The 24,727-nt window shown below is 37.1% G+C and overlaps 1 protein-coding gene across 1 annotated transcript; it reads left to right on the top strand.

Moving 5' to 3' along the window:
• Window positions 1-421: 421 nt before the first annotated feature.
• LOC107551451 (disintegrin and metalloproteinase domain-containing protein 19-like) lies at window positions 422-23,680 on the top strand. Its single transcript, XM_016233054.1, has 23 exons — window positions 422-618; window positions 780-892; window positions 1,566-1,636; window positions 9,882-9,960; window positions 10,270-10,346; window positions 11,633-11,837; window positions 12,898-12,963; window positions 13,606-13,677; window positions 13,764-13,930; window positions 14,593-14,677; window positions 14,766-14,905; window positions 15,035-15,212; window positions 15,318-15,407; window positions 16,546-16,741; window positions 17,206-17,311; window positions 19,569-19,782; window positions 19,883-19,960; window positions 20,771-20,879; window positions 20,970-21,111; window positions 21,219-21,306; window positions 22,329-22,553; window positions 22,987-23,081; window positions 23,196-23,680. The coding sequence occupies exons 1-23, from the start codon at window positions 489-491 to the stop codon at window positions 23,224-23,226; spliced, it is 2,757 nt and encodes a 918-aa protein (XP_016088540.1). The 5' UTR covers window positions 422-488; the 3' UTR covers window positions 23,227-23,680.
• Window positions 23,681-24,727: the final 1,047 nt, after the last annotated feature.

Genomic DNA, 24,727 nt, shown 5'->3' with positions numbered 1-24,727 from the left:
AGACAGACAGATACATAGATGATAGATAGACAGACAGACAGATAGATAGACAGACAAACAGACAGATACATAGATGATAGATAGATAGATAGATAGATAGATAGACAGACCGATAGATAGATAGACAGACAGATAGATAGACAGACAGACAGACAGACAGATAGATAGATAGATAGATAGATAGATAGATAGACAGACAGACAGACAGACAGATAGATAGATGATAGATAGATAGATAGACAGACAAACAGACAGATACATAGATGATAGATAGATAGATACACAGATGAAAGATAGATAGAGAGATAGGTGTTTTTATGAATGGTGGAGGCAGGCTGAGGTAGGGGATGTGCTGTGAAGATGCGCTCCTCTCACTGCCTCCGTCGGTCTCTTCAGACGAACACATACCGGTGCTGTTCATGCATAATCGATCATAATTAATCGTGCACGGCTCGTTTATTTCGTGCATTTTCTTATTTTTACATTTTATGATGCTTCAGGGCGTGCATTTGAATCGCTGCATGGTCGCGGGCGCAGTGCAGTTCCGATTGTTTTTATTGTTATGTTCTTTACATCTGTCTTTAAGATGCACTGCACATGGCGAGGACATTCATACTGGTGAGTGTTATTGTATTATAGTCATTGTAAAATAATACTCGCTGTTGTGTATCGTGGAAGTCTACGTGGAATAGAAGATGCTGAGCACTGGAGTTCGTTGGCTGGAAATTGTGTGAGATTGATTATCTGTTGGTCTCGTGATTGATTTATTGCACTATTAGATGAACGCTGGCATGGGGACTCATCTAGTATCCATGACAACACGGAGCACTTTATCACTTATCCACAGTGGATCAGCCCTGCCAGACATAAAAGATCTCATGAGGGCACTAAGGTAATGCTGACTGCAAGTAGTGTTGTTTTGAGAATTAATCTTTGTAGTAGCCTAGTAGTAGTGCATCAGAGGTTCAGCGTGCTATATTTTGTCAAACTCCACATGTGCGGTATTTTGTCGTAAGATGGCTTGTGAATCAAACGTCTTAAGACCATTTTAATTTGATAATTCAATAGCCTACATTATATTTCAGCATAATTATATTTATTATACATTCAGTGAAATTATGAACTAAAAATGTTTTGAAACGTCTTAGTATTTGGTATATTGCCATGAACTCCACAGGTTTGTGTATGTTATCAGAATGATTTAAAAAATAATCGAAAAATCTTCTTGCTTATATAGAAGTAAAAACATTTGACCTTTAGTACAAAGTTGCTTTTGTGATAAGTGACTTATAGTTATAAATATTAGAATATTCTTAAGAAACTTAGGATATTTCATCTTCGTTTTTTTTGGCATATTTTTAGTTGAAATGCACTGTAAATTTGTCAAATTCCTAAAACTTCCAGTGTATTTTTGTTGAAATATTGAAAAAGAACTATATGTAATAAACCACTTGCCTCATTCTTTATATTTTTAACACTATCATGTACTGTATATACCACCATTTTTGCATAATGGAATTTATATTAAGTAATTCTATTCTAACCTGACTGATTTGCCTTCCCAGCATCCATCTGAGGCAGAGGTCAAACTTACTGTGGGAGGTGAAGATCTGATTCTACAACTCCGGAGAAATGAGTGAGTTTGTGCACATGATCATATAAGCATCTCCATTCACTGTCCAGCAATACTCCACTGTAGCCACATTTCACTTACCAACTGGAGGTGTCGTGATATATTTACAATGAAATGCGTTGTGCCAAAACTACACATCTATGTGGTTTCCCTTTTCATTTTGGCACAAGCAGATGTGCATGTGTTGATGGAAAGCATTTGCACCGCACGAGCATTAAACCATATGGGAGTGACATTTGATACGCCTGCTCCAGGACACCGGAAGCTGAGAGCGTCACATGGTTTAATGTCTCCCCCAGGAGTGCATTGCCATTAGGGAGTACGTTAATTAGTGAACATGATAACAGGTTGATAACAGAATACATCAGGTCGATTATTTCTGAGGTGTATCATTGGCAATAAAAGGCTAGTAACAGGACTTCAAAAGGCCTCTTGTTTTGCAAAGATTGGGTTGGATGCCACAGGAAACCCAGGCTACAACCAGCACAATCCTCTGCACCAGCTGTGCCAAGTTTTGATACAAAGGGGCACTAATTTACAACTTATGATATTTTTGCATTGCACCATTAAACTTAAGTTGAATCTTAACTCCTTGACAGGATTTCTGTGGGCCTTAAAAAGTCTTAAGTCAGAGCAGAAAGTCTTAAATTCACAAAGTTAAATCAAGATACACTGCACTGGAAAACAAGACAATAATACTAAGGAAGGACATCACTTTTTTGTGACGCAGTGTGACATTAAAGTACATTATGGTACAGTGCATTCAAAATTATTTCTTCTATGGCATCCCTGTGAATTCTTAAGAACAAATTATGAAACTGAATAAAGTACAGAGTTAGTTACAAACTAGTTAGTATTTACCAAGCCTGTAGTGTGAACTTTATGCTCCATTTAAGTAAGAACTTATAAACGGCTCGTTTACAAGCAGAGGAATGCACACACATGCGTTGTGGTACTTTTGTGAATGGCGGCGGAGACTGACCTGGAAGAGAAGAAATCGTTGAATAAAGTCATTATTTTTGTGTCTTTGTGCACAAAAAGTATTTTTGGAGCTTCATAACATTACGGTTGAACCACTGATGTCACATGGACTATTTAAACGATGTCCTTACTAACTTTCTGTGCCATAAAACGTTTCAGTTGCATTGTTGTCTATGGAGGGTCAGAAAGCTTGTGTTAAACACAGACCTTATTTCAGACATTTAACCCAAAAAACCCATTGACATCAGGACCATGGAACCGGAAGTGCTAAAATGCTAACTAATTTATGGGTTATATGTCATCCTTGCAGCACTCTATTTGAGTAGCACTGATATGACATATTTCTTCTTTTGGTGTCTCGGCAGAGCTATTTTTGTATGTCGGGGGTTTGAGTAGCCTACTAGTATGATTTTCTTTCATGTAGACTGTTTATCGATTTAGGCTGTTGCAACATCAATACGGTGTTAGCTATACCACGCTCATCCCTGGATTCATGTCCAAGCACTGAATATTAATATATGCTGGGTTTCATTTTCTCTTCTGGATAATTGTAATATTTGTGCGACAAGATAAAAGCAAGGGAAATGGCTTTAAAGATATCCATCTCTGTACAAAGGCTCGGGTTAATACTAACTGGGGTCAAGTTTGTCATTAATTAGAGATATCTTTCTGTCTTTGGTGTGTTCTGTTTACTATGAGTCATTCCTACTTCTGAAAGCCTGTGGACTAGTGTGTATCCCTCTGTTTAGCCTTTTAACCTCCCATCTACACCCATGGGTCACTCAGTGAGAAAAACAATCCATGCTAAATAGGTTTCTTGACAGCTTCTCTCACATAAACTGCCGCTGAGCTCTCATTTATAATAATTTACATATTGAACTGATAAATCTTTGCAGTTAAAACCAGTTTGCTTTGCTGACTGTCTTTGTTTATATATGCACATGAACTCATATCTATATTAAAGCACTTTTAGCTAAAAATTCATATGAAATGCATCCCATAATGTACACAGTGCTGATATATAATGCTTTTTTCGGTTGAACCACTGATGTCACATGGACTATTTAAACGATGTCCTTACTAACTTTCTGTGCCATAAATCGTTTAAGTTGCATTGTTGTCTATGGAGGGTCAGAAAGCTTGTGTTAAACACAGACCTTATTTCAGACATTTAACCCAAAAAACCCATTGACATCAGGACCATGGAACCGGAAGTGCTAAAATGCTAACTAATTTATGGGTTATATGTCATCCTTGCAGCACTCTATTTTAGTAGCACTGATATGACATATTTCTTCTTTTGGTGTCTCGGCAGAGCTATTTTTGTATGTCGGGGGTTTGAGTAGCCTACTAGTATGATTTTCTTTCATGTAGACTGTTTATCGATTAAGGCTGTTGCAACATCAATACGGTGTTAGCTATACCACGCTCATCCCTGGATTCATGTCCAAGCACTGAATATTAATATATGCTGGGTTTCATTTTCTCTTCTGGATAATTGTAATATTTGTGCGACAAGATAAAAGCAAGGGAAATGGCTTTAAAGATATCCATCTCTGTACAAAGGCTCGGGTTAATACTAACTGGGGTCAAGTTTGTCATTAATTAGAGATATCTTTCTGTCTTTGGTGTGTTCTGTTTACTATGAGTCATTCCTACTTCTGAAAGCCTGTGGACTAGTGTGTATCCCTCTGTTTAGCCTTTTAACCTCCCATCTACACCCATGGGTCACTCAGTGAGAAAAACAATCCATGCTAAATAGGTTTCTTGACAGCTTCTCTCACATAAACTGCCGCTGAGCTCTCATTTATAATAATTTACATATTGAACTGATAAATCTTTGCAGTTAAAACCAGTTTGCTTTGCTGACTGTCTTTGTTTATATATGCACATGAACTCATATCTATATTAAAGCACTTTTAGCTAAAATTTCATATGAAATGCATCCCATAATGTACACAGTGCTGATATATAATGCTTTTTAAACAAGTTTCTTAGCTTTTTAAGGATTTAGTAGCAACAGTATGGTTGATTTCAGGGGAATGGTTGGCTGTCAGTAGGGATGGGCAGTATTTCAGATATATGAATTTAAAATACCTATTTGAAATACAAAATACTTATTCGTAATTTGTATTTTTGTACTTTCAAAATAACATACTTACCAGTCAACCTCTTTATCCCTCAACCCCAACATTCATGCATGTGAGCTGCAGCTGTACAGCTCCATTCAGCGTTGGGTGAGTTTGCCGCGAAATGAAATTCAAATTCACACTCACACGTTTGCAGGCAGTTTTTTGTGCACTTTCTCGCCTTTGTACAATTCCCCCAATACTAACCAACTGCAGAATTGCAGAACCATACTTCATAGCAGTGTGGCTAGGCGGGTTGTGGCTAGAAGGGATACAGCAAAAACCGGAAGCTAACAATAAATTTAATTTTCTACCTATTAGATTGTGTTTTATTAACGTCTACACCTACACCTACCCCAACCCTAAACCTACCCCTTAAAATAATGCAAAAATAGTAATTATTGTTGTACAGTGTGAGAAATATTACGCAATATTGATGTGCGCATGCCCAGCAATTTTTCTATATGCCATCTAGCCCAGAGATTCGGTGCATTCGAAACGGGATATATCGCCCTCTGAAGGGCACTTCGGAGTGAAAACAATCATGGCCGCCATATTGAAGGGTCGTTCCAAACGAAGTGCTCAAAACTGGCCACTTCAAAGGGCCCTTCGGAATGAAGGATTTCGAAGGGTATAACTGATGGACACTTCGGGCTCCCATGATCCTTTGCACAGATTCTTTGCATGATGACGGCGTGTGGGCACGTGATGATGACGCAGAAGGGCACTTCAAGAAACAGTTGTTTGGTCCCCTACACCCCTCAACCCTTCGAAGCTCTTTGCAAATTAACTCTTCATATGTATAACACTATTTTTGATTACAATACTGATACAAAAACTGATGAGTGGTACACCACAAAAAATCTTCAGCTTTTGGTTTTATTGTACATCAAAAGAAAAAAACTTTGAGCAAATAGTGTTAAATGCTATTTAAATAAATTCTAATTTTAAAATAAAAATTTTAGATAAACTTTCTAATTTGAATAAACTTTATATACAACAAAATACACTTTACATGAAATAAATATACGTTTTTGTTTGTTTGTTTGTTTTGTATTTCCTACAGGACAGGTGAAAGGAAGAGGTATGCAATGCATAATAAAAACTGAAGTTTCTAAGCATTTGTATACATCTACTTTTTTATTTATTTTTTTGCATTCAGAATAGGTCCAGATAGATTTCAGCCTATAGGGATGCCTACATTGGAAGGCCAATTTGCCAATTTCACATTTTTCCACACAGTATTTTGAACATTTTCATGTATTTATGCCCATCTCTGGCTGTCAGTGATGTAAATGTTAAAGATTTTCTGCAATAACAGTATGAAACTGAATCTCTGCGCTTTCTGCCTTCTTGTTTAGTTGTACGTCTTGTTTGCTCCATTTAAAAGTGAGTGCTCATGCATAGAATATCAAAAAGAAGCTGTGAATCTCCATCTGTAGTCAGTGGCCGTCATCCAGGATAGATCCATCACAGTCTGAAGGAGAAAGCTTTTGTGTGTGTGTGTGTGTGTGTGCTGGCGGCGTCTTCAGGCTTTTATTCTAATGAATGTTTGGTGGTGATTGAGTTTAGATCCAGGCAGGCACTGCTGATTCAGGTTTTCTGAGGGTGGCGAGACTGGGGTAGCTTGACTTGAAGGTCAGTGGAGAGATATTATTTAGGGCTTAAGTTTTCTGAAGTAGCAGCGAACCCCACAACCCAAATGATTCTCTGTAGTCCCCATTCCCTTTTGCACCCATATACATTATGTCTGCTGACCTGCCAATGAAGTTTCTTTCACTCTGTCCCTCTGTCTGTTTTCTCTCTCCAGAGGGCTGACAGATCTCAGAGGAAACATTAGTCTCGGGTCTGAGGCCTTGTCCTCCTTAATAGTTTCATTCAAAATACTGGCTTGTGTCATCAGAATGATATAATCAGAGGATTATTAGGTCACTAGTGGTGATTTATTTCAAGTCAACCTGAAATTTCATTCACAACCATTTTGCTTATATTATGTGACATATTTTTGAATCAAATAGAGATTATTTAATGCAGGACTTGATTTTATCATCTGGAGTTGATTGGATCATAAAAAAATGGGAGTTAGGTAGAAAACTGGAGTCAGGCGGTTGGCTGTTTGGCTTATTTTGAAGAAATATTACAAAGACAAACATTTTAGCACCGATAAGTCATTCACAATAAGTCCAGGAATGTGCATTAACCATGTAAAGCCCGACATAATAGTCAGGAAATCCAAATTTTTTAAATGGAACATTTAGTTGAACATTAAAGAAAAGGGTTTGCATATGTATATGATTGTAATGTAAATTAAATGCAAAACATATAATGAAATGCAATACAATAAGGACTGTGAGATGAATGTTAATAAATGTTTCTCAAAATCATGATGACACATTATTTGATACTCACACTTTAACTTTTTTAAAATTATATATGGATAATCAAGTAAACCTAAGTTGCTTCAGTCTAACTAACAAAAGTTAACTAACAAAATAAAAGTTATTCTTACGTTTATTTTATAAAGATCGGTATGGATTATATAGCAAAAAAAAACCCCGTGTACCATGACCTTAAGGGGGACGTTTTTAGAATTTCACTAAAAGGCCTTTTACTTGCTAAGAAAGTATAAACTATCAATCAGGCACTAGAAAGATTTGATCATGTTCATAATTTAGAGGGTTTATAAGGATAAGATATGGTCAATATTGAATTTGTGTTGAGTTTAATGTGTGCGTTCTGCATTCTGTTGCTTTTCTTTATTTTCTTATACATGCATTGGCTTCTTTGACTTTCAGATGACCGTCTGGGAGGCTGACTGGCTGTCAGTTAGAGGGCAGAGCACTTGGACAGGCTTTTAGGCTCTTATACGCTCTTGAACAGGGCAATAAAAGCCCCTCCATCATGGCGATGGCCGAGGCAATACCCTCAATTACATTATCCTCCCCTCCAGCCCGTCTCGTCTCCTCTGTTCGCCCTTTCCAATTATTCTCTGTCTGTTTGTGATGTCCCTATTTCATCTTTCTCTTTCCCTCCTCCCTCGCCCTCCTTCTAGAATTATGTCATTTGATATGAGGAGAAAATGTGGCCTACTGACCCTTGAGACGCATCTCGTCTATGCTGAAATTAGTTCTTTGTTTCAGCTGCTGCCAGACAGCCGTGTCTCAAACACACAGCTCTTCATCACTGCATCTGTCAGGCCCCGTGCCAGCCCTTTTAGTGCTCTGTGGGTTGAAAATCATTCCTATCCATTTTACATCTTTGTTCTTTTCCTATATTATAGAGAGGGAGGGAGAAAGAAAGATTATTTTTTAACATTTTCAATGTAAAGTTTATTTGCAAGCGTTGTTTTAGTTCCCTCTTACTGCTCAGCAGAGGGTTGGATCAACAGGTGTGCATTGTTTGAGATGGTATTAGATACACTCAAGAACCCCTCTGGCCTACTGCCCCAAATTTAGTCCTAAGTGTTTTTCCACACTCATGGACTGTATTTGGAAGTGGAATGACCTTGTTGGTGTTCAATGTCAAATGAAACGTTCTGACATATCAAATTATACGCCTTCATTTGTCTGTCAAAAACTAAGTGTGCCTCCAGTAGATGTTGTGTCTCTGTCTGTTAAAAAGGTGGTCAGTGCACACTTTTCTTTTCAAAATGAAGACTGTTCATTAAATGTCACCTTCTTCAGTTCCCATACTTGACTAGATGTCAGTGCTAACACATTTGATTACAGGGTGAAAAATGTTTATGCATAAGTGTTCTTATTGTTGAATTGGTGGAATATCTGTCGCTTTGCTCTCAAGCCTAAGGAGCTCATGCTTGCAAATATTTGAAGTTAAAATCAAACAGGAGAGGCAATTATTTAATCAATATCAATCATTTAGTATTACATTAGTATTAGAATTGGGCCTGTTTCCTCTCATACTCCACCCAAAAATGAAAAGTTTTGCACGGATGTTTCTTAAGAAAAAAATCTAGTTGATTTGTATGTAATTATAAAAACCCAAGAAATACAGTGTTCAAATCAGTACTACTGACATATTAGCTTCTGTCCAGAATTGACTTCATATTAGCATTAAGGGATTTAAACTGTTAAAATGTATGTTGATGCTGTGACATATGGTTGTACGACCTTAAAGGACCCTGTGTGATAGTATTTCTACTTGTAACATGTATTTATTTTAAAGACCCAATGTATATCAGAAGGGTGTATGACCGGTATGTCTCTGAGGGCCTCTTTGCACTCATGTCCATGGCACTTTTTCTCCCTGACAGAGATCCAGGGTCCTGCAGGGCCAGTGCAGACTTGTGTTGCCTGGTGGGTGTTCCTGCTTGGGGGTGATGGAGGTTGCGGTCCAGTAGGTCTGGACTGTGTCCAGCAAGTGTTGTTGGGCCAACTAATTTAAACAAAGAGGGACAGACACTTGAGATGTATGTGTTTGCGTGTGTAAAAGAGAGAGGGAGACAGAATGAGACCACAATGTGCGGTTAGGTTTAGACACTCAATTAGACTCAACTAGAAATTGTCTCATCAAATATACTTTTAGTGGAACACTGTTTCAGTTCCCATTTTGTTGCAGGTGTTCATAATGCTTCATTTATTTTCTTAAAGTATACACAGTACCGTGTCTTCAAAGTATATAGTATATATTGATAAGACAAGGTCTGAGTGTTATTTCCAGTCATTCTGAAAATCGTTTGTTAGACTTGTTAGAGGAAATTAAATATTTAGGGTCAGTTTAGCACTTAGTGGTCCTGTTTCAACCTTTGATGAGAAATAAAAGTATATAAGCACAATGAACAGACTGTCTATCAGACTGTAAACCCACTTACTGAGTATCTGATTCTCAAAGCATTCAGCCACTTTAGATGAATCTTTAATGAGCTCAATTCCATTAAAGGAAAGAGACTTTACACTGTCAGCCATTTTCTGTGTAGAAATCCTCTCGGTTTCTACATAACCTACATCTGATGAGGAGCAAATCCTGATTCATGTGTGACTCCAGAGAAGGAATGGAAACAAATTGGAAGTGTTTATGTCATTCCTTCATGGACGTGATGGAAGTTGTCTGGTTATACAGCTGTGCGCTGGTTAAATGTATAACGGAATGATTTTGTCTTTTTTTGCATGTTCTTGTGTAAGGGAGCTGTTCTCCTCTGAATATCAGGAGATATGGTTCAATCCGAATGGAGGCCGTCAGTTTTCCAGGCCTTCCAACAGGGTGAGTGCAGGAGCCATTTCACAATCATTTACTTCTAAATTACACATGAGTAACTCGTATTGTCATGGTAATCTTATGATAAACTGTGTTGTTGCAGTAAACTAATAGGCTCTAAAATAAAAAGTGATTTGTATTGCTTCACCTTTATCAGTGTTTAAAATGATTCAGTATGTGTGATGTTAATGTTGTGAAAGTAATTCTAGATTAGATAAAGCAATAAGAAATCCATTACGCATCATTACTTTTTTTAAAATTCAGAACAAGTTTCCTCCTTTCCTCTGATGTTATATTAAGTTGTTTTGGTTTCAGGATCACTGTTATTATCATGGGTCAGTCAAAGGGATCCAGGGGTCAGGTGTGGTCATCAGCACCTGTGCTGGACTCAGGTAAGGACTACAGGAGATCTGCATACTATACATGCATATTATGTGAAAAACTATTTTATTTAATTTTTTTATTGAATGTTCAATAGATCAAAGTAATATTTTAGAGTGACAAATGGGTTGCAATGGCATATGTGGGGAGTTTGAGAAGTCATTTTAAAAATATTTTTAAAATTATTTTTGCAATTCCTCTTGGTGCCACTAGTGGTTCAGAAATCACACATTCCACATTTAAAAATTATGATAACTCATACTGTGAGCTATAGCTTCATTTTCTGATTTATACATGATACTCTTAAAAAAAAGTGTCCTAAAAATACAATACATTTATTTCTTATTTATTTTATTTTTATTTCTTATATTTATTGCATTTTATTTTATTCAAATTTAATTTTCTTTTGTTTATCAGATTTACATTTAATAGTGAAGCATTATCATGCAGAACCGTGTCCTGGTTAGTATTTGGGACTTTCACAAAACCATTTTAGTTCTATTTCCAAAACTGTCAGACTCTTAAAAACTTCAGCTTTAGTGACATGACTTTGCAGCATGAGGACATGTTTTCGTTGTGCAAAGGTTCTAGTTTATTAGCCCAGGATGAAAAGTGAAAAGCAGTTTATAGTGTATACACACACACTTCTTGATTTTCACAGCTGTGGTGTATGATTCCACTGAATGAGAACAATGAAAGCTTTTTTTCTAGTGTTTTGTGTATCATAGCCATGTCAACATGCAAACATGTTTGTAGTTGACATTCAAAAATCTGGTTAACATCATTAAGCGTTCTGCAACTTTGTAGGACACTCGTTTCTACAGAAAGAAGCAACATTTATAGACAAGTAGCGTTCGCATAAATCGTAATCTTATTTGGTTTTGGCTTCTTTTTGTGCCTTATTATTTAGCATTTCTGCAGTGGAAGCATTTTTATTGATAGTTGGTCGTCACTGCACATCTGTGAAGCATTGTGTGTGTAAATACACTTATGTTTGGGGAAAACTGTGATATCCAGGAAGCAAGGAAATCTGTTTTTGCTTAAATAACCTAGTTCAGCATAAACACAAGTTGGCTATCAATTCAGTTTTATTCCCTTTCTTTCTTCACCCTCCCATCCGGTATAAAGATCATTTTTATCTGTGGTGTAGCTACTCTGCTTCCTGTGCAAAACCCAGCTGAGAGGTTTCCATCCTGTCGGCCTGTTTAAATATCCATGACTCTCATTTTCCCCTTTATCAGTGAATCTCAAAGTTTAAACATCTTTGTGATTGGCATATTGTCTTCTCGATCCCCAGGGGCATGATAACAGTCAATAACAGCGTGAGCTACATGATCACACCCCTAGCTAACCAAACACACTCTCAGGAACATGCCGTATTCAACGCTCAGAGCCTGAAACTGCCAGTGGGCACCTGTGGACACTACCATGGAGACGGGAATCACTCGGAAAGCCTTCAAGAGCTGATTGATGTCATGGCAAAGCCTCAGCAGACCAATAGGGTGAGATCATGGGTAACATGGGATTCCTGTACAAGAACCCTTGAACCAAATACAAACTAGGGATCCTCTCGGATCAGTCTATGTTTTATCTTAATGTTTGCTTCACCATCAAAGAGTTCCAACAGCATTTGTCATGAACATGGTGCATTTTGGTGCCCCATGGCATTTTTAAAGCATTTAAAGCATTTTTTTTGTTTTTGTTTTGATAAACTTATGTGACATAAAACTAGCATAAAAACTAGATAGTTATAGAAACAATAAATATCTGTATACCATTTTTAATGATACATTTGGCCTGTCAACACAGAGGTCTTGACCTTCTATATCCAACAATTGAAATCAAAATGTATTCATTTAACTGCATCCAGAAAAAATATATTTACATTTTTAAATATATTTCAAAAACAGACTATAAAATAGACTTTAAATTACATTTGCAATAAGTTTCAGAGATGTTTTAGTTACTTATATTTCCTCATATATTTTTTTTTTTTTGCCAAAAATGAAATACGATTGTTCATTTTAAAAATAAATTTCTATTAGCTGCGCTATTTACATTAGCATATATTTGAAAAATATTTTGGCCAGGTCATTTTTGTTTAATGTCTTTTGCTAGAAAATTTAGTTTACAGTGTTGCAAAAATGTATAGGAAATCAATATAAAATATTATAATACTTAGTGTAACCTCTTAAAGTTGACAGTAGACATTTCCTGGTTAAGCACCTTCTTTCACTGATGATTTGCTTTTTTTTTTAAAAAAGGTGGGGGAGTTCAGGCCCTATTTTGTATTCATGGAAAGTACCAGATAATAAATTTGTTATTTAAATAAATGTGAAGAGCTGACTAAAGTGGTACTAAACCAAGGACACATTGTTCTTGCGTTGGCATACAGGAATAGAGTGTCTGTCCCTATCCGAAGACACAGGATGTCCCCCAGTCCCAATTAGTCGTGTCTCACAGTATTTAAATTCATAAACTTTTTTGAGGCAGTGACTCAGCACTTCTTCTGTAGTATATCAAATTAGCCTATGCTCAGCCATATCTTATCTCTTCCTACAGGAAAGAAGGGATGTCAGCAGTAGCATGAAATACGTGGAGCTCATGGTGGTGGCTGACCATGCAGAGGTAAAATCATTTAACTTCAGGTATCTGCTGAAAAGCAGGGGTTTCTTGGGGAGCTTCGAGAGATGAGAGTAATTCTTGTCTTATTCACCTTAATGTAGATTTACTCAAACGGACAGATAAAAATACAGAAACACCATGTTTAAATTGTTCTATCAGTAAACTGTTTCAAACTGCTTGGTTAGCATAAGAGGCTTCTTTCAAAAAAAGGTGATTTAGGTTACTAGGTGGTTGCTTATTGGCCCTAATCAAATGGCTCTTTAGCAGACACTGCTAATAATAATCTCAGTATTTATTTCTGTGATTAAAGCATTCAGACAGTTTGTTCTTGGGTTTTAATCAGCAATTTTTTGTAGGACATACTTATCACATAAATCATCACAATTGTAAGCCGGGTGGTTGCTTTGGATAAAAGTGTCTGGTAAATGACAATGACAGTTACCTGACAGCTCTGGAGCTTCAGATCTTGTCTGTTTGTTGACTCACTCCACTGTACCTCTGCAGATAAGGCTTGTTTCCTGTCATGACTCAGAATAGCTGACCTCTGCTCTGATAGAGTCATCTGTAATCACCACCTACATGACACAAAGTTAATTTCAGCCATCTAAGGTCAAAGATGCATCCTAATAGGTTCTCTCTTTTCAGTTTGTGAAGCACGGTCGGGACCTTGAAAGGACCAAAACAAAGCTGCTTGAAGCAGCTAACTTTGTGGATAAGGTGAGAATGCTGTGAATCGTACTATTAAACACACGTTTTATCATTTACGTGCTTCTGTACTCAAATATATTATTTGATGTTCCCAGTATTACAAATCCCTAAACATCCGTGTGGCTCTGATCCGGTTGGAGATCTGGAATGATCAAGACAAGATCACTGTGACCAACAACCCCTACAGCACCCTGGGTGCATTTCTGGCCTGGAGGAGGAAACAGCTGCCACAGCTGCCCAATGACAACGCTCAGCTAGTAACGTCAGTCTCACTGTAGCTCCTCCCAGCTCACTAACATATCATCAGATTATAACGATCACTGATAATGATCTTGTTTTAAAAGGGGAGTTTTAAAATTCTGTCATCATTTATGTACTCTCATGACGTTCCAAAACTGAATGAAATTTGGCACATTTTTACAGTCCACCGTCCATTGTCAAGTGTAGCAATACATGAAGCTTTCTGTTGGTCAAACCAGTGAATTCAGAAGTAAAAACTTCGAAATCTGTGTGTGGAAATCTTTTGCCCTCACAACTTGAGAATATGAATCACTTGGATTCCTATAGAAATGACTGGATATTGCAGACTAAAATTCGCTGAACATTATTCTGCAGAACCCAAAAGGAGAAGTTTTAAAAGCACGGAATTTGCAAAAAGGACATACAAGTAGCCCATAATGCTCTATAATCCAAATCTCCTAAAGCGATATGATAGAGTTGCGTGAGAAACAGATATTTAATAGTGTTTCCTCTCCCTTTGTGTTCCACATGGGTTTGGAAGGAAATGTTAGTGAGTAAATGACACAATTTTCATTTTTGGGTGAACTATCCTTTTAAATGATTATATCTGTTCAGCTAGGCAGTGCATTTGGTTCCTCCGTGATTTTATTGGAATTTCACCAGTTGTTTTTGTTGTGTTTGTAGGGGTGTGTCGTTTCAGAGCACCATCATTGGTCTGGCTCCCCTTAAAGCCATGTGTTCTGAATACCAGTCTGGTGGAGTCAATTCGGTAAATTTACCTCCAGCATTATTCCATTCCATGAGTTTTTATAGCCGTGTGCACTCAGTTTTTGTTTTGTCTGCCTCTCTCTCTGTAGGACCACTCTAACAGTGCTGTGGGTGTCGCTGCCACCATGGCTCATGAGATGGGGCATAACTTTGGTATGAGCCACGATAGTCCAGGCTGCTGTCTTGCTCAGCCTGAGGATGGAGGCTGCATTATGGCTGCTGCCACAGGGTGAGAACCAAAGAAAAAGATGCTATATAATTTCAAGCCTGCATAACTTTAGTAAATGATGACAGATTTTCCATATTTGGTGAACCGTCACTTTAAAATCAACTCTGCATAAAAGTCAATGTTCTTCAGGGATCCGTTCCCTCGTGTCTTCAACCCCTGCAATCAGAAAGAGCTGAAGCGTTACCTGAGCTCTGGCGGGGGGAAGTGTTTGTTCAACCCTCCCAACACCAGGGTCATGTACGGGGGCCAGCGCTGTGGAAACGGATACCTGGAGGAAGGAGAAGAGTGTGATTGTGGGGAAGTGGAGGTCAGGAGAGAGTTTCATTGCTTCCCGTCTCATTTACTCCCACGCTGTGATTCTGATTGATCTTTGACTCTCACATTTTCCGATTCTGTTTCCTTTACTACAAAGGAGTGCTCAAGTCCCTGTTGTAATGCCAACAACTGCACGCTGAAGATCGGAGCCGAGTGCGCACATGGAGTTTGCTGTCATGAGTGCAAGGTGAATCCCTGCCAGGCTCATCTCACGCTCTCTCTATGCCCTTTCCTGTGGTGCAGCATCAGAAAAACTGAGTAATGAAATGAAAATTAAAGATTTCAGTGTGAATTTCTGAATGTGATTTTTAAAGGGGACATCGGATGCAAAATTCACTTTTATATGGTGTTTGCATATAAGTGTGGACACAACCACCCTACAGTGATAAAACTCCATTCACTCCTTTTTTTGAATCCCCAAAAAACCTAAAGAAAAGTAAACATAAGAGTCTTTATTTCATCCCAACATCAGAGCCACTGAAGACGCAGTGGATTAGTTTTATTTTTAATGGTAACGTGTCACTGAATACACAAGAAAGGGGCGGGGTGAGCAGTAGCTCATTATCATTTAAAGACACATGCACAGAAACTAGTCGCCGTAAACAGAGCTGTTTCTGACCCGGTAAAAAGGGTGTTGTTTTACATGACCATTGAGGAATTTTAAACAAAGTATGTTACAGACATTTCATGAAGACCCTAAAGAATCATACCAACTTGTGGAAAATGGGCATCCGATGTCCCCGTTAAAGTGTTGAATATAGGCCTAATTAAATAAGTAAATAAGCAAGCAAACAAACAAACAAAAAGGATTTTTAGTGTGAATTTAAAAGTTTTGGTGACTTTAAATGGTATGAACGAATGAATAAACAAACAAACAAATAAACAGAAAATTATTTTTGAATGTAATTTTTAAGTGTTGCTTTAAACGGTGCGGTTTTGTGGTGAGTTTAATAAGTAAATAAATAAGCAAACAAACAAACTAACAAATAAGGGATTTTCTAAAAAGCTTTGGTGACTTAACATGGAAAGAAAAATAAAATATTAAAGTTTTTATAGTATTTGTAAGTAATTATTTTATCCTTAATTATTATGTCAACTAATACAACAAAGCATTTATTTCTCAGGATGTGAAATCTGCAAAATGTTTTGCAATTAAATTGTTATAATAATATTATTATTGAAAATGTAGACAGGCTTTTTAGGGTATTTTTGCTCTCAAATGTCTATTGCTGAAAGTGTATTTCTCTGGCTCTATTTTAAGAAAAACGCGTTGTATTGTAAATGTATACAGTTTGATCAGTTTGTTTTCTCACACTCTTAACTAGCTGAAGACTCCAGGAGTGATGTGCCGTCCACCTTCAGGCTCCTGTGACCTGCCTGAGTACTGTGATGGGAAATCAGAGTCCTGTCCTGCTAACTTTTACTTGGTGGATGGCAGCAGTTGCACGGGTGGCAGTGCCTACTGTTACACAGGAATTTGTCTGACGCTGGAGCAGCAGTGCCTCTCTCTCTGGGGCAAAGGTCTGTGTCTGCTAAAGTCTGCTAAAAGTCCCGCCATTTTAAAGTAACACCATAAAATCAAGCACCCAATACTCTGTGAGTCATGGTTTCTACAAAAATAGCAGCACAACATTGATGAAAATAAATGTTTTTTGAACAGTAAATGATTTCTGAAGGATCATGTGACACTGAAGACTGGAGTAATGATGCTGAAGATTCAGCTTTGTCATCACAGGAATAAATTACATCTTATTTTATTTTCCAGTGGCAGTGTACTGTAGTTTACTGTAAGGCAGATACTGTGCTTGGCTGTGATCTTAGTATCTGAATGTGAGGCCATCTGCTCATCAGAGAAAGCCTTTGAGTCCAGCTGAGTTATACTACATAATATAACTTACGCACAACCATTAACTTGAGACGTGAGTATGTGTGTCTCTTCTGTTCTATTTCTGCTGTAAAGCTAATTTTCTGTCTCTATGTCTTAGATGCCCGTCCTGCTCCCGATCTTTGCTTTACTGAGGTAAATAAAGCAGGTGATCCCTATGGAAACTGTGGCAGTTTCATGGGTACATACAGGAAATGCACTGAAAGGTGAGTTGCATTTAATTATAGTAGCACTACCGTTTAAAAGTTTGAAATAATTAAGGTTTTTTTAATGTTCTTGAAAGAAGTCTCTTTTTCTCGCTAGGGCTGCATTTATCAGATCGAAATTGCATTAAAATAGTAATTTTTGAAATATTAATATAATTTCAAAAAACTATTTTCGATTGTAATATATTTTAAAATTAAATGTATTCCTGTGATGCAAAGCTGAATTTTCAGCATCATTACTCCAGTCTTCAGTGTCACATGATCCTTCAGATATCATGAAACATTTCTTATTAGTGTCATTGTTGAAAATATTTGGACGTTTTTGCTGCTTAATATTTTTGTGGAAACGGTGATACAATACCATTCATACGTTTGGGGTAAGAAAGATTTTTTTAAAAGAAAGAAAAAGAAATTGATATGCATTTTTTTTTTAAAAAGAAAGAAATTAAGGACACATTAAATGCTGTTCTTGTAAACATTCTATTTATCAAAAAATCCTGAAAAAAATATTAGGCAACAAAAGCTGTATTCAACATTGATAAGAATAACTATTATTAAAGGGGTCATATGATGCTATTTTAAAGATCATTATTTTGTGTATTTGGTGTAACAGAATATGTTGACATGCTTTAATGTTCAAAAAATACATTCTTTTTTTAAAATACTGTACATTATTGTAGTTCCTCTATGCCCCGCCTCTCTCAAACGCATCGTTTTCTACAAAGCCCCTCCTTCCGACAAGCACAGTCTGCTCTGATTGGCCAGCTGACCCAGTGCATTCGGAAATGCAACGCCCCTTTCCATAATCATGAACTTCAGCTTTCAACATAAATGTAAAGACAGTAAATAATGTCCTTAGTTTTACCATCAGTTCATGCCCGAAAGAGGAACAGAGTCGCGTGACAGACACAGTGATGATTTGCAGTACACAAGCCGCGATTAAGACAGCTGACTCCACTGTGATGTGACCGATCTCTGTCTCTCTCTCTCATGCGCGCACACACACACACACACACACACACACACACGACGCAAAACTCCGCATTTGAAAATACTTAAACTATTAAGAAAACATACTTACAGTAGCTGATTCAGAATAAGCGCCAGATTGTCATAGCAAAGTCGGAACTGACCCATCACAGCCAGCCTTGTAGGCTACTCAGGTTCACAAAGCTGTCGTCCATAAAATGCGTTGCACAAATTCAAACATCTGGGTTGTGCTTTTCTGTTGGAAATAAATCTTAACCAATGATTCCTCTTTGCATCTACTTTCGGAAGGCCAAATAAAGTGCTTTTGCTTTCGCACTGAATCACACAGCGTCTCCCTGACATGGCTGCATCAACACTACTGCGTTCCTGAAATCACGTCTCCTTTCTTTGCATGAACATTTGGGTTGCATTACGGAAATATTTCCACATCGTGACGAAGACATGTGGGGGCGTTTTTGAATGAGGCGTTTTAGCCCAGTCTGGATCAGCCTTCTCTTTTAGATAGAATAAATCCTTTTGTGGGAGACTTTGAGCTTTGTAACTCTGCAGATCTTATACATGCACAAATAGCTACATAACACACTAAAGAAAAGGAAAAATAGAAATCACATCATATGACCCCTTTAATGTTTGAGCACCAAATCAGCAAATGATTTCTTTAAATAAATAAATCTTAACCAATGATTCCTCTTTGCATCTACTTTCGGAAGGCCAAATAAAGTGCTTTTGCTTTCGCACTGAATCACACAGCGTCTCCCTGACATGGCTGCATCAACACTACTGCGTTCCTGAAATCACGCCTCCTTTCTTTGCATGGACATTTGGGTTGCATTACGGAAATATTTCCACATCGTGACGAAGACATGTGGGGGCGTTTTTGAATGAGGCGTTTTAGCCCGGTCTGGATCAGCCTTCTCTTTTAGATAGAATAAATCCTTTTGTGGGAGACTTTGAGCTTTGTAACTCTGCAGATCTTATACATGCACAAATAGCTACATAACACACTAAAGAAAAGGAAAAATAGAAATCACATCATATGACCCCTTTAATGTTTGAGCACCAAATCAGCAAATGATTTCTTTAAATTTAAATTGTAATAATATTTCACAATATTACTGTTTTTAAATCTATTTTTGATTCAATAAATGCAGCCTTGGTGAGCATTAGAGATTTCTTTGAAAAACATCAATAAATCTTAATTATTACGAATTTTTTAGGTCATCATCATTTGGGCCGATCAAAGACGTGCTGTTGGTTCTTTGTTTAGGAATGTTAAATGTGGGAAGATTCAGTGCATGAGCGCTGCCAGCAAGCCTTTAGAATCCAACGCCGTCGCCATAGACACCAACATCCAGAATGGTCAACAGAAGATCCTGTGTAGAGGGACACATGTGTACCGGCGCGGTCAGGGTAATGAGGACCAGAGTGACACCCTAGACCCAGGCCTGGTTCAGACTGGGACCAAATGTGGGGAGAATGCGGTAGGTACTGATAGACTGAATGGATCTAATAACATTAGATTGATTAAAGTGTATCAAGAATTTATCTAATTAACTTTTGCTTCATTTCCTATCCGAACAGATCTGTTTTGAAGGGGAATGTCGCAATGCGTCCTTCCTGCAAGCCGATGAATGCAGTTCCAAATGTCATGGCCACGGCGTTAGTCCATATTGCTTATTTCTGCATAGAGCTGAGTGAACTTTATTGTACATAGATGGTCATCTTATAGCTACTGTCCTAAAGCATTTCCTGTTTACATCATTTCCTCTAACAGTAAATACCATCTATAACGTCAGTGGAAAAAATCCCTCACTATTCTCGCTATTAATCACACAGGTTAATATTTATAAATATGTCTGATTCAAGCGATGAGTTTTGATTAAGAGTTTATGATTAAAATGTGGGGGGAAATGTGAGTATTTTTGGATGTGCTAAACTTACAGCAGACTTCAATAGTGTAATCAGTTCCACTGAACACTCAGGCAGCGTGTTTTACGGTACAGAATGTATTGTGGGAATAGTTTAAGGACAATGTGTCATTTACTCACTCTCACGTTGGTCCGAAACTGTATGATCCTTTAAAGAAATATTTTTGAAGACTTAAGAAGCTTTTTTCCCCCAGTGTCTGTCAAGGTCCTAAAAGAACAAAACAAAACAAAAAAACACCATGAAACAAGCAAAAAAAAAGTACTGTAGTCCCTACATTTTGTGTGCTATATTCAAAGTCAACTGAAGCAATACATTGTTTTTATGAAAAATAGATGACATTTTTAAATCATTATTTACTGAGTCTTTCCCTCTGCTGTAGCCACATCAGAGCTGATGTAATAAGTCTAATCTAATGGTCGATATTGTTCAGAGAATAACTTTGATTTTAGTCTGTTCTTTTTTTAGTAGGTTTTCATTTTTGAGTGATCTATTCCTTTAAATTGTTTTCCCAAAAAATGTTTTGTCTGTGTTTGCCGTCAGCTTTGTAATAATAACCACAACTGTCATTGTAACTCGGGTTGGGCACCACCGTTTTGTGAGATGTTGGGTTCAGGAGGAAGTTTGGACAGTGGGCCTGTGATCGCACACAGTACGTCAACAGACACTTAATAAAAATGAGTATTTCATTGAATGTTATCTTAAAGTTATCTACATTTTGTTTTTGTCTTATCTTGTGCAGGCAATCTTTATCTTGTCCTGGTTCTCCTGATCCTGTTTTTCCTTCTGGGATTGGCTGTCCTTAGTGTCGGTTGGTGCCGCTGCAAACAAAAGCTCCTTCCCACCAAAAGCCCCACCCTTCCTGCTACCCAAATATGCATCAAGTAATCGTCTAAATTCTCAACTGTGAAATGCAAACACGTACATGCAGTGATCTTCATGTATTTGGCACTACTTGCATTAGAAAATGTGTTATTTCTCTTCTTGTCAGTGTTCCAGACACCCCTGAAACTAAAAGTCACACAACAGGTCACGCCAACCCAGTGTTCCGGCCAAAGAAACCACATGCTGATGAACAGGTGTGAAGTTGTTTTGTTGTCAGCGTGGGTTCACAGTATATCCATCCAAAAGCACAGTTTCGTGTATCATTGGCTTTGTTCCGACAGCAAGCAAAAATGTCCTGTATCCAACTCAAATCCATTTAGTTGTCTGTTGTTCAAAAAACCTCATGGAACCAGATCCAAACCCATCCATATCAGTGCTGTTATTAAATAAAACAAAAAATATTACAAATTATTTTCATTAATTGAAATAAAGCTGAAATAAAATACAAAAATAAACAGATGAAAAAACCTATACTTAAATAAAAAAACTTAAATGAAAAATTGGAAATGTAACACTGGCAACTAACTGAAATGAATAAGTTGAATTACTAAAACAATTTAAAAAATATATATTTTTTACTAATATAATGACCAAAGCACAAAACAAAATTACTAAAACTATAATGAAAATTAGAACTGAAGATATAAAATATAAAAGCTAATTCAAAAATATTAATAAATACTATAATATTAAACAAATAATTACAAATAATACTAAAATAACTCTGGTCCATATGTGTTTTTAAAATCAGATTTTTGGGAATGCACTTCAGTCTGAACAGGCAAGTTAGATTTCAAGTAGTTTATTCTGTCATTTTGGACACAATAGCAACTAACCAAAGCGTTGGGAAAAAACACCCAAGATACTTAAAATGTGTGAACAAAGATACCCGTGAAAATCAATTTCAGGGGTTGAATATCAACCCATTCTAAAAATGCAAACTGACATGAGCAGAGGGGGGGGCGATCGCCTTTCCTGGTTTCCACAATGACAGCCACTCTTATGTCTCTTGGCATTCATTCATTACTATAGCAACTGATGTAGAAATACTGAATATTGATTACTTACAAAATGACAGTGTGGAAAATACATTTGAATTGGTGCAGCCATTGTCACTGAAAATTACCCGCATTCCACCATCCCAAGAATCCTTGTGAAATGTTTTCATTGTTATGATAAAATTCATTGTTCATATTGATATATTTGCATTCTTCAGGCTAGTCCTCGAGCGAGTCCTACAGGTCCACCCAGATCCAGACATTCTGTCGTTCGACCCACTGTCAAGCCACCTCCAATCCCAGCCTACGCTGCACACAAGCAGAGCTTACAACATTCAGAGCCATCCCAGCAGTCTCCATCAGAACCTCCCAAACCAAGACCGCTACCACCCAACAGACCCCCTCCACCCTGTCCCATAACCAAACCCTCCCAGGGTGCGGAGGTGAGTGTCTTCCTCTTGTCATGTGTCCTCCTGAGCAAATGCACTTCTAGATCAGTCATGCAGTGCACAATTGTAGTGGATTTTCTTACATTTTTGGTGTGTCAAGCAGGTTATTTAATCGGCTAAATGTTCTTTCATGTCTTTGAGTCAGTCAACCCTGACAGTACCAACATATCTTCTGCTAAACGACCATTCACCTAAAAGCATCTGGAGATATGCAGGGCTTAACTTCCCACACCTTTCCATTGTACAGTCTATCCTTGTGGGCCTGACATATTGGATTCTTAACATGCTATGCACTTACCAGAACATCGTGTGACCCAATACTTCACATCCGTCACATAATAAATTAACTGAAATTATAATAAAATAACATAATAACGAAAATGAACTATGACTGCACATTCTAGAATATTTGTTGTGTTTCTTACAGATGCTGCCTAAGAATGGCCTGCCAGTGTCACCAGCCATGTTGCAGAAAGGGAAATCCAATCTGATGCCCTCTACTGGGCCCTTCCAAAATGTCAGGTAATCAGAAGGGAGAAGTCATAGGCTGTGACATGGGACACTAGCGTGGTGTCAGTAATAATAATTATTGTTATTAATCATTATTTGGTAATACTTGATGAGATTGTGTCTTAGGTTCCAAAGGGAAGCTTCTGGAAAGAGCTGAGTCGTAGTGAAGCTCAATGGAGCGATATATCGATCAACTCTTCACCTTTAAGATGTCCTTAAGAGTCACCAATCAAACTGCCTCACTCATAGTGATGCCCGCCTTATTGACTAGAACACAGAATGAAGGATACCTTCCAACTTTTTTCAGGGGGTGCAGTTCTACTACTCCTGTGCCATATGTCTATTTATTACAGAGACCTCAGAGAAAAGAAAAACAAAAAACTATGAAGTATGGCATTATAATCTAATAAGAGCATGGGTCATCTGACTGAATATCTTGCAACGAGAATATGAAATGTACATTTTTGCACGCAGTAGTAACACATTGTAAGTAAGTACATTATATACAGTACATAGATAGAATGAACTGGAAAATGGGAGCAAATTTGTCTAGTCATGAACTAACTTGCACTGTCAGTCCAGTTTGGTTTAGTACTATGGTTAAGCTGTACTCAGGAAACAGCTCTGGAAAGGAATATCCCAAAAAAAATACATAAATTAAAAAATAATCAAGAAGATTGTTGTCATAGCAATAATAATTCAAAAACTCATATGAATTGTATAGCACTGGGCTCTTATTTAGGTTGAATTCTGTGTAGTCATATAGTATTTATAGTACTGTATAAAAAGTAAAAAAAAAACTTTTTTCAAGACAAAAGTCTTGAAGACTGTTTGCGATGATGCTGGACAAGAAAGGGTTCAAATTACATATGGTGCTTTCTTTTTGAATTCTTAAAGGAGAGAAACAAATATTCTCTAACTAAATTTTTAGATAACGCTTGATTAAATGTTTTGTTTAATACAGACATTAACCCAGGGAATATATTTAGGTTGAAATATAAACATGTAAATGTGTATCTTAAGTTTATTATTATTATTATTTCTTTGGTTGTCAGTTATTTGAGAAAAAATCTCTGGACAATTCATTATAATTTCTCCTTGCATAATGTTTTCGAGATCTATGACCAATGTGGTTTTCTGTCTGATTTTTCATGTTGTAGTTAAACTGTTATTTATTCATACTGTTAAGTTTTAAAATGTAATGATGCCTTAAAATTGGGTTTACATGAATGTTATTTTATTGATAATGTTGATCATGAAAATGTTTATGTATTGTGGATGTAAAGAAAAAGAGCCACTGCCATTTTATTTGGCTTAAATTTTAGTTTCTTTATTAAAAAATATGTCCCATGCAAAATGCTGTAATGCAGTGCATTCCATGTGACGTCAGAAATACATTTTCATTTTATCTTTATTTTTTATTTAGTCATTTAGCAGATGCTTTTATCCAAAGCGACTTACAAATGAGGTCAATAAAAGCTGTCAAAACTAACAAAAGAGCAACAATATATAAGTGCAAATGACAAGTCTTGGTTAGCCTAACGCAGTACACGTAGCAAGGTGTGTATATATATATATATATATATATATATATATACACACACACACAAAAAAAAAAAAGGAGATAAAATAGAAAAAAATAAAAATATAGTGTTTGT

This window comes from Sinocyclocheilus grahami, unplaced genomic scaffold (assembly GCF_001515645.1).
Source record: "Sinocyclocheilus grahami isolate Dianchi unplaced genomic scaffold, SAMN03320097.WGS_v1.1 scaffold424.1, whole genome shotgun sequence".
Lineage (NCBI taxonomy): Eukaryota > Metazoa > Chordata > Actinopteri > Cypriniformes > Cyprinidae > Sinocyclocheilus > Sinocyclocheilus grahami.
Note: the sequence above shows the minus strand (reverse complement) of the source record. Positions and strands in the feature narration are given on the sequence as shown.

Coding starts and splice junctions, on each gene's coding strand:
- LOC107551451 (XM_016233054.1), top strand. CDS start 489: ATGATGCTTCAGGGCGTGCATTTGAATCGCTGCATGGTCGCGGGCGCA. Junction 619..779: donor TGGCGAGGACATTCATACTG/GTGAGTGTTATT, acceptor TTGCACTATTAG/ATGAACGCTGGCATGGGGAC. Junction 16,742..17,205: donor CCTCTCTCTCTGGGGCAAAG/GTCTGTGTCTGC, acceptor TCTATGTCTTAG/ATGCCCGTCCTGCTCCCGAT.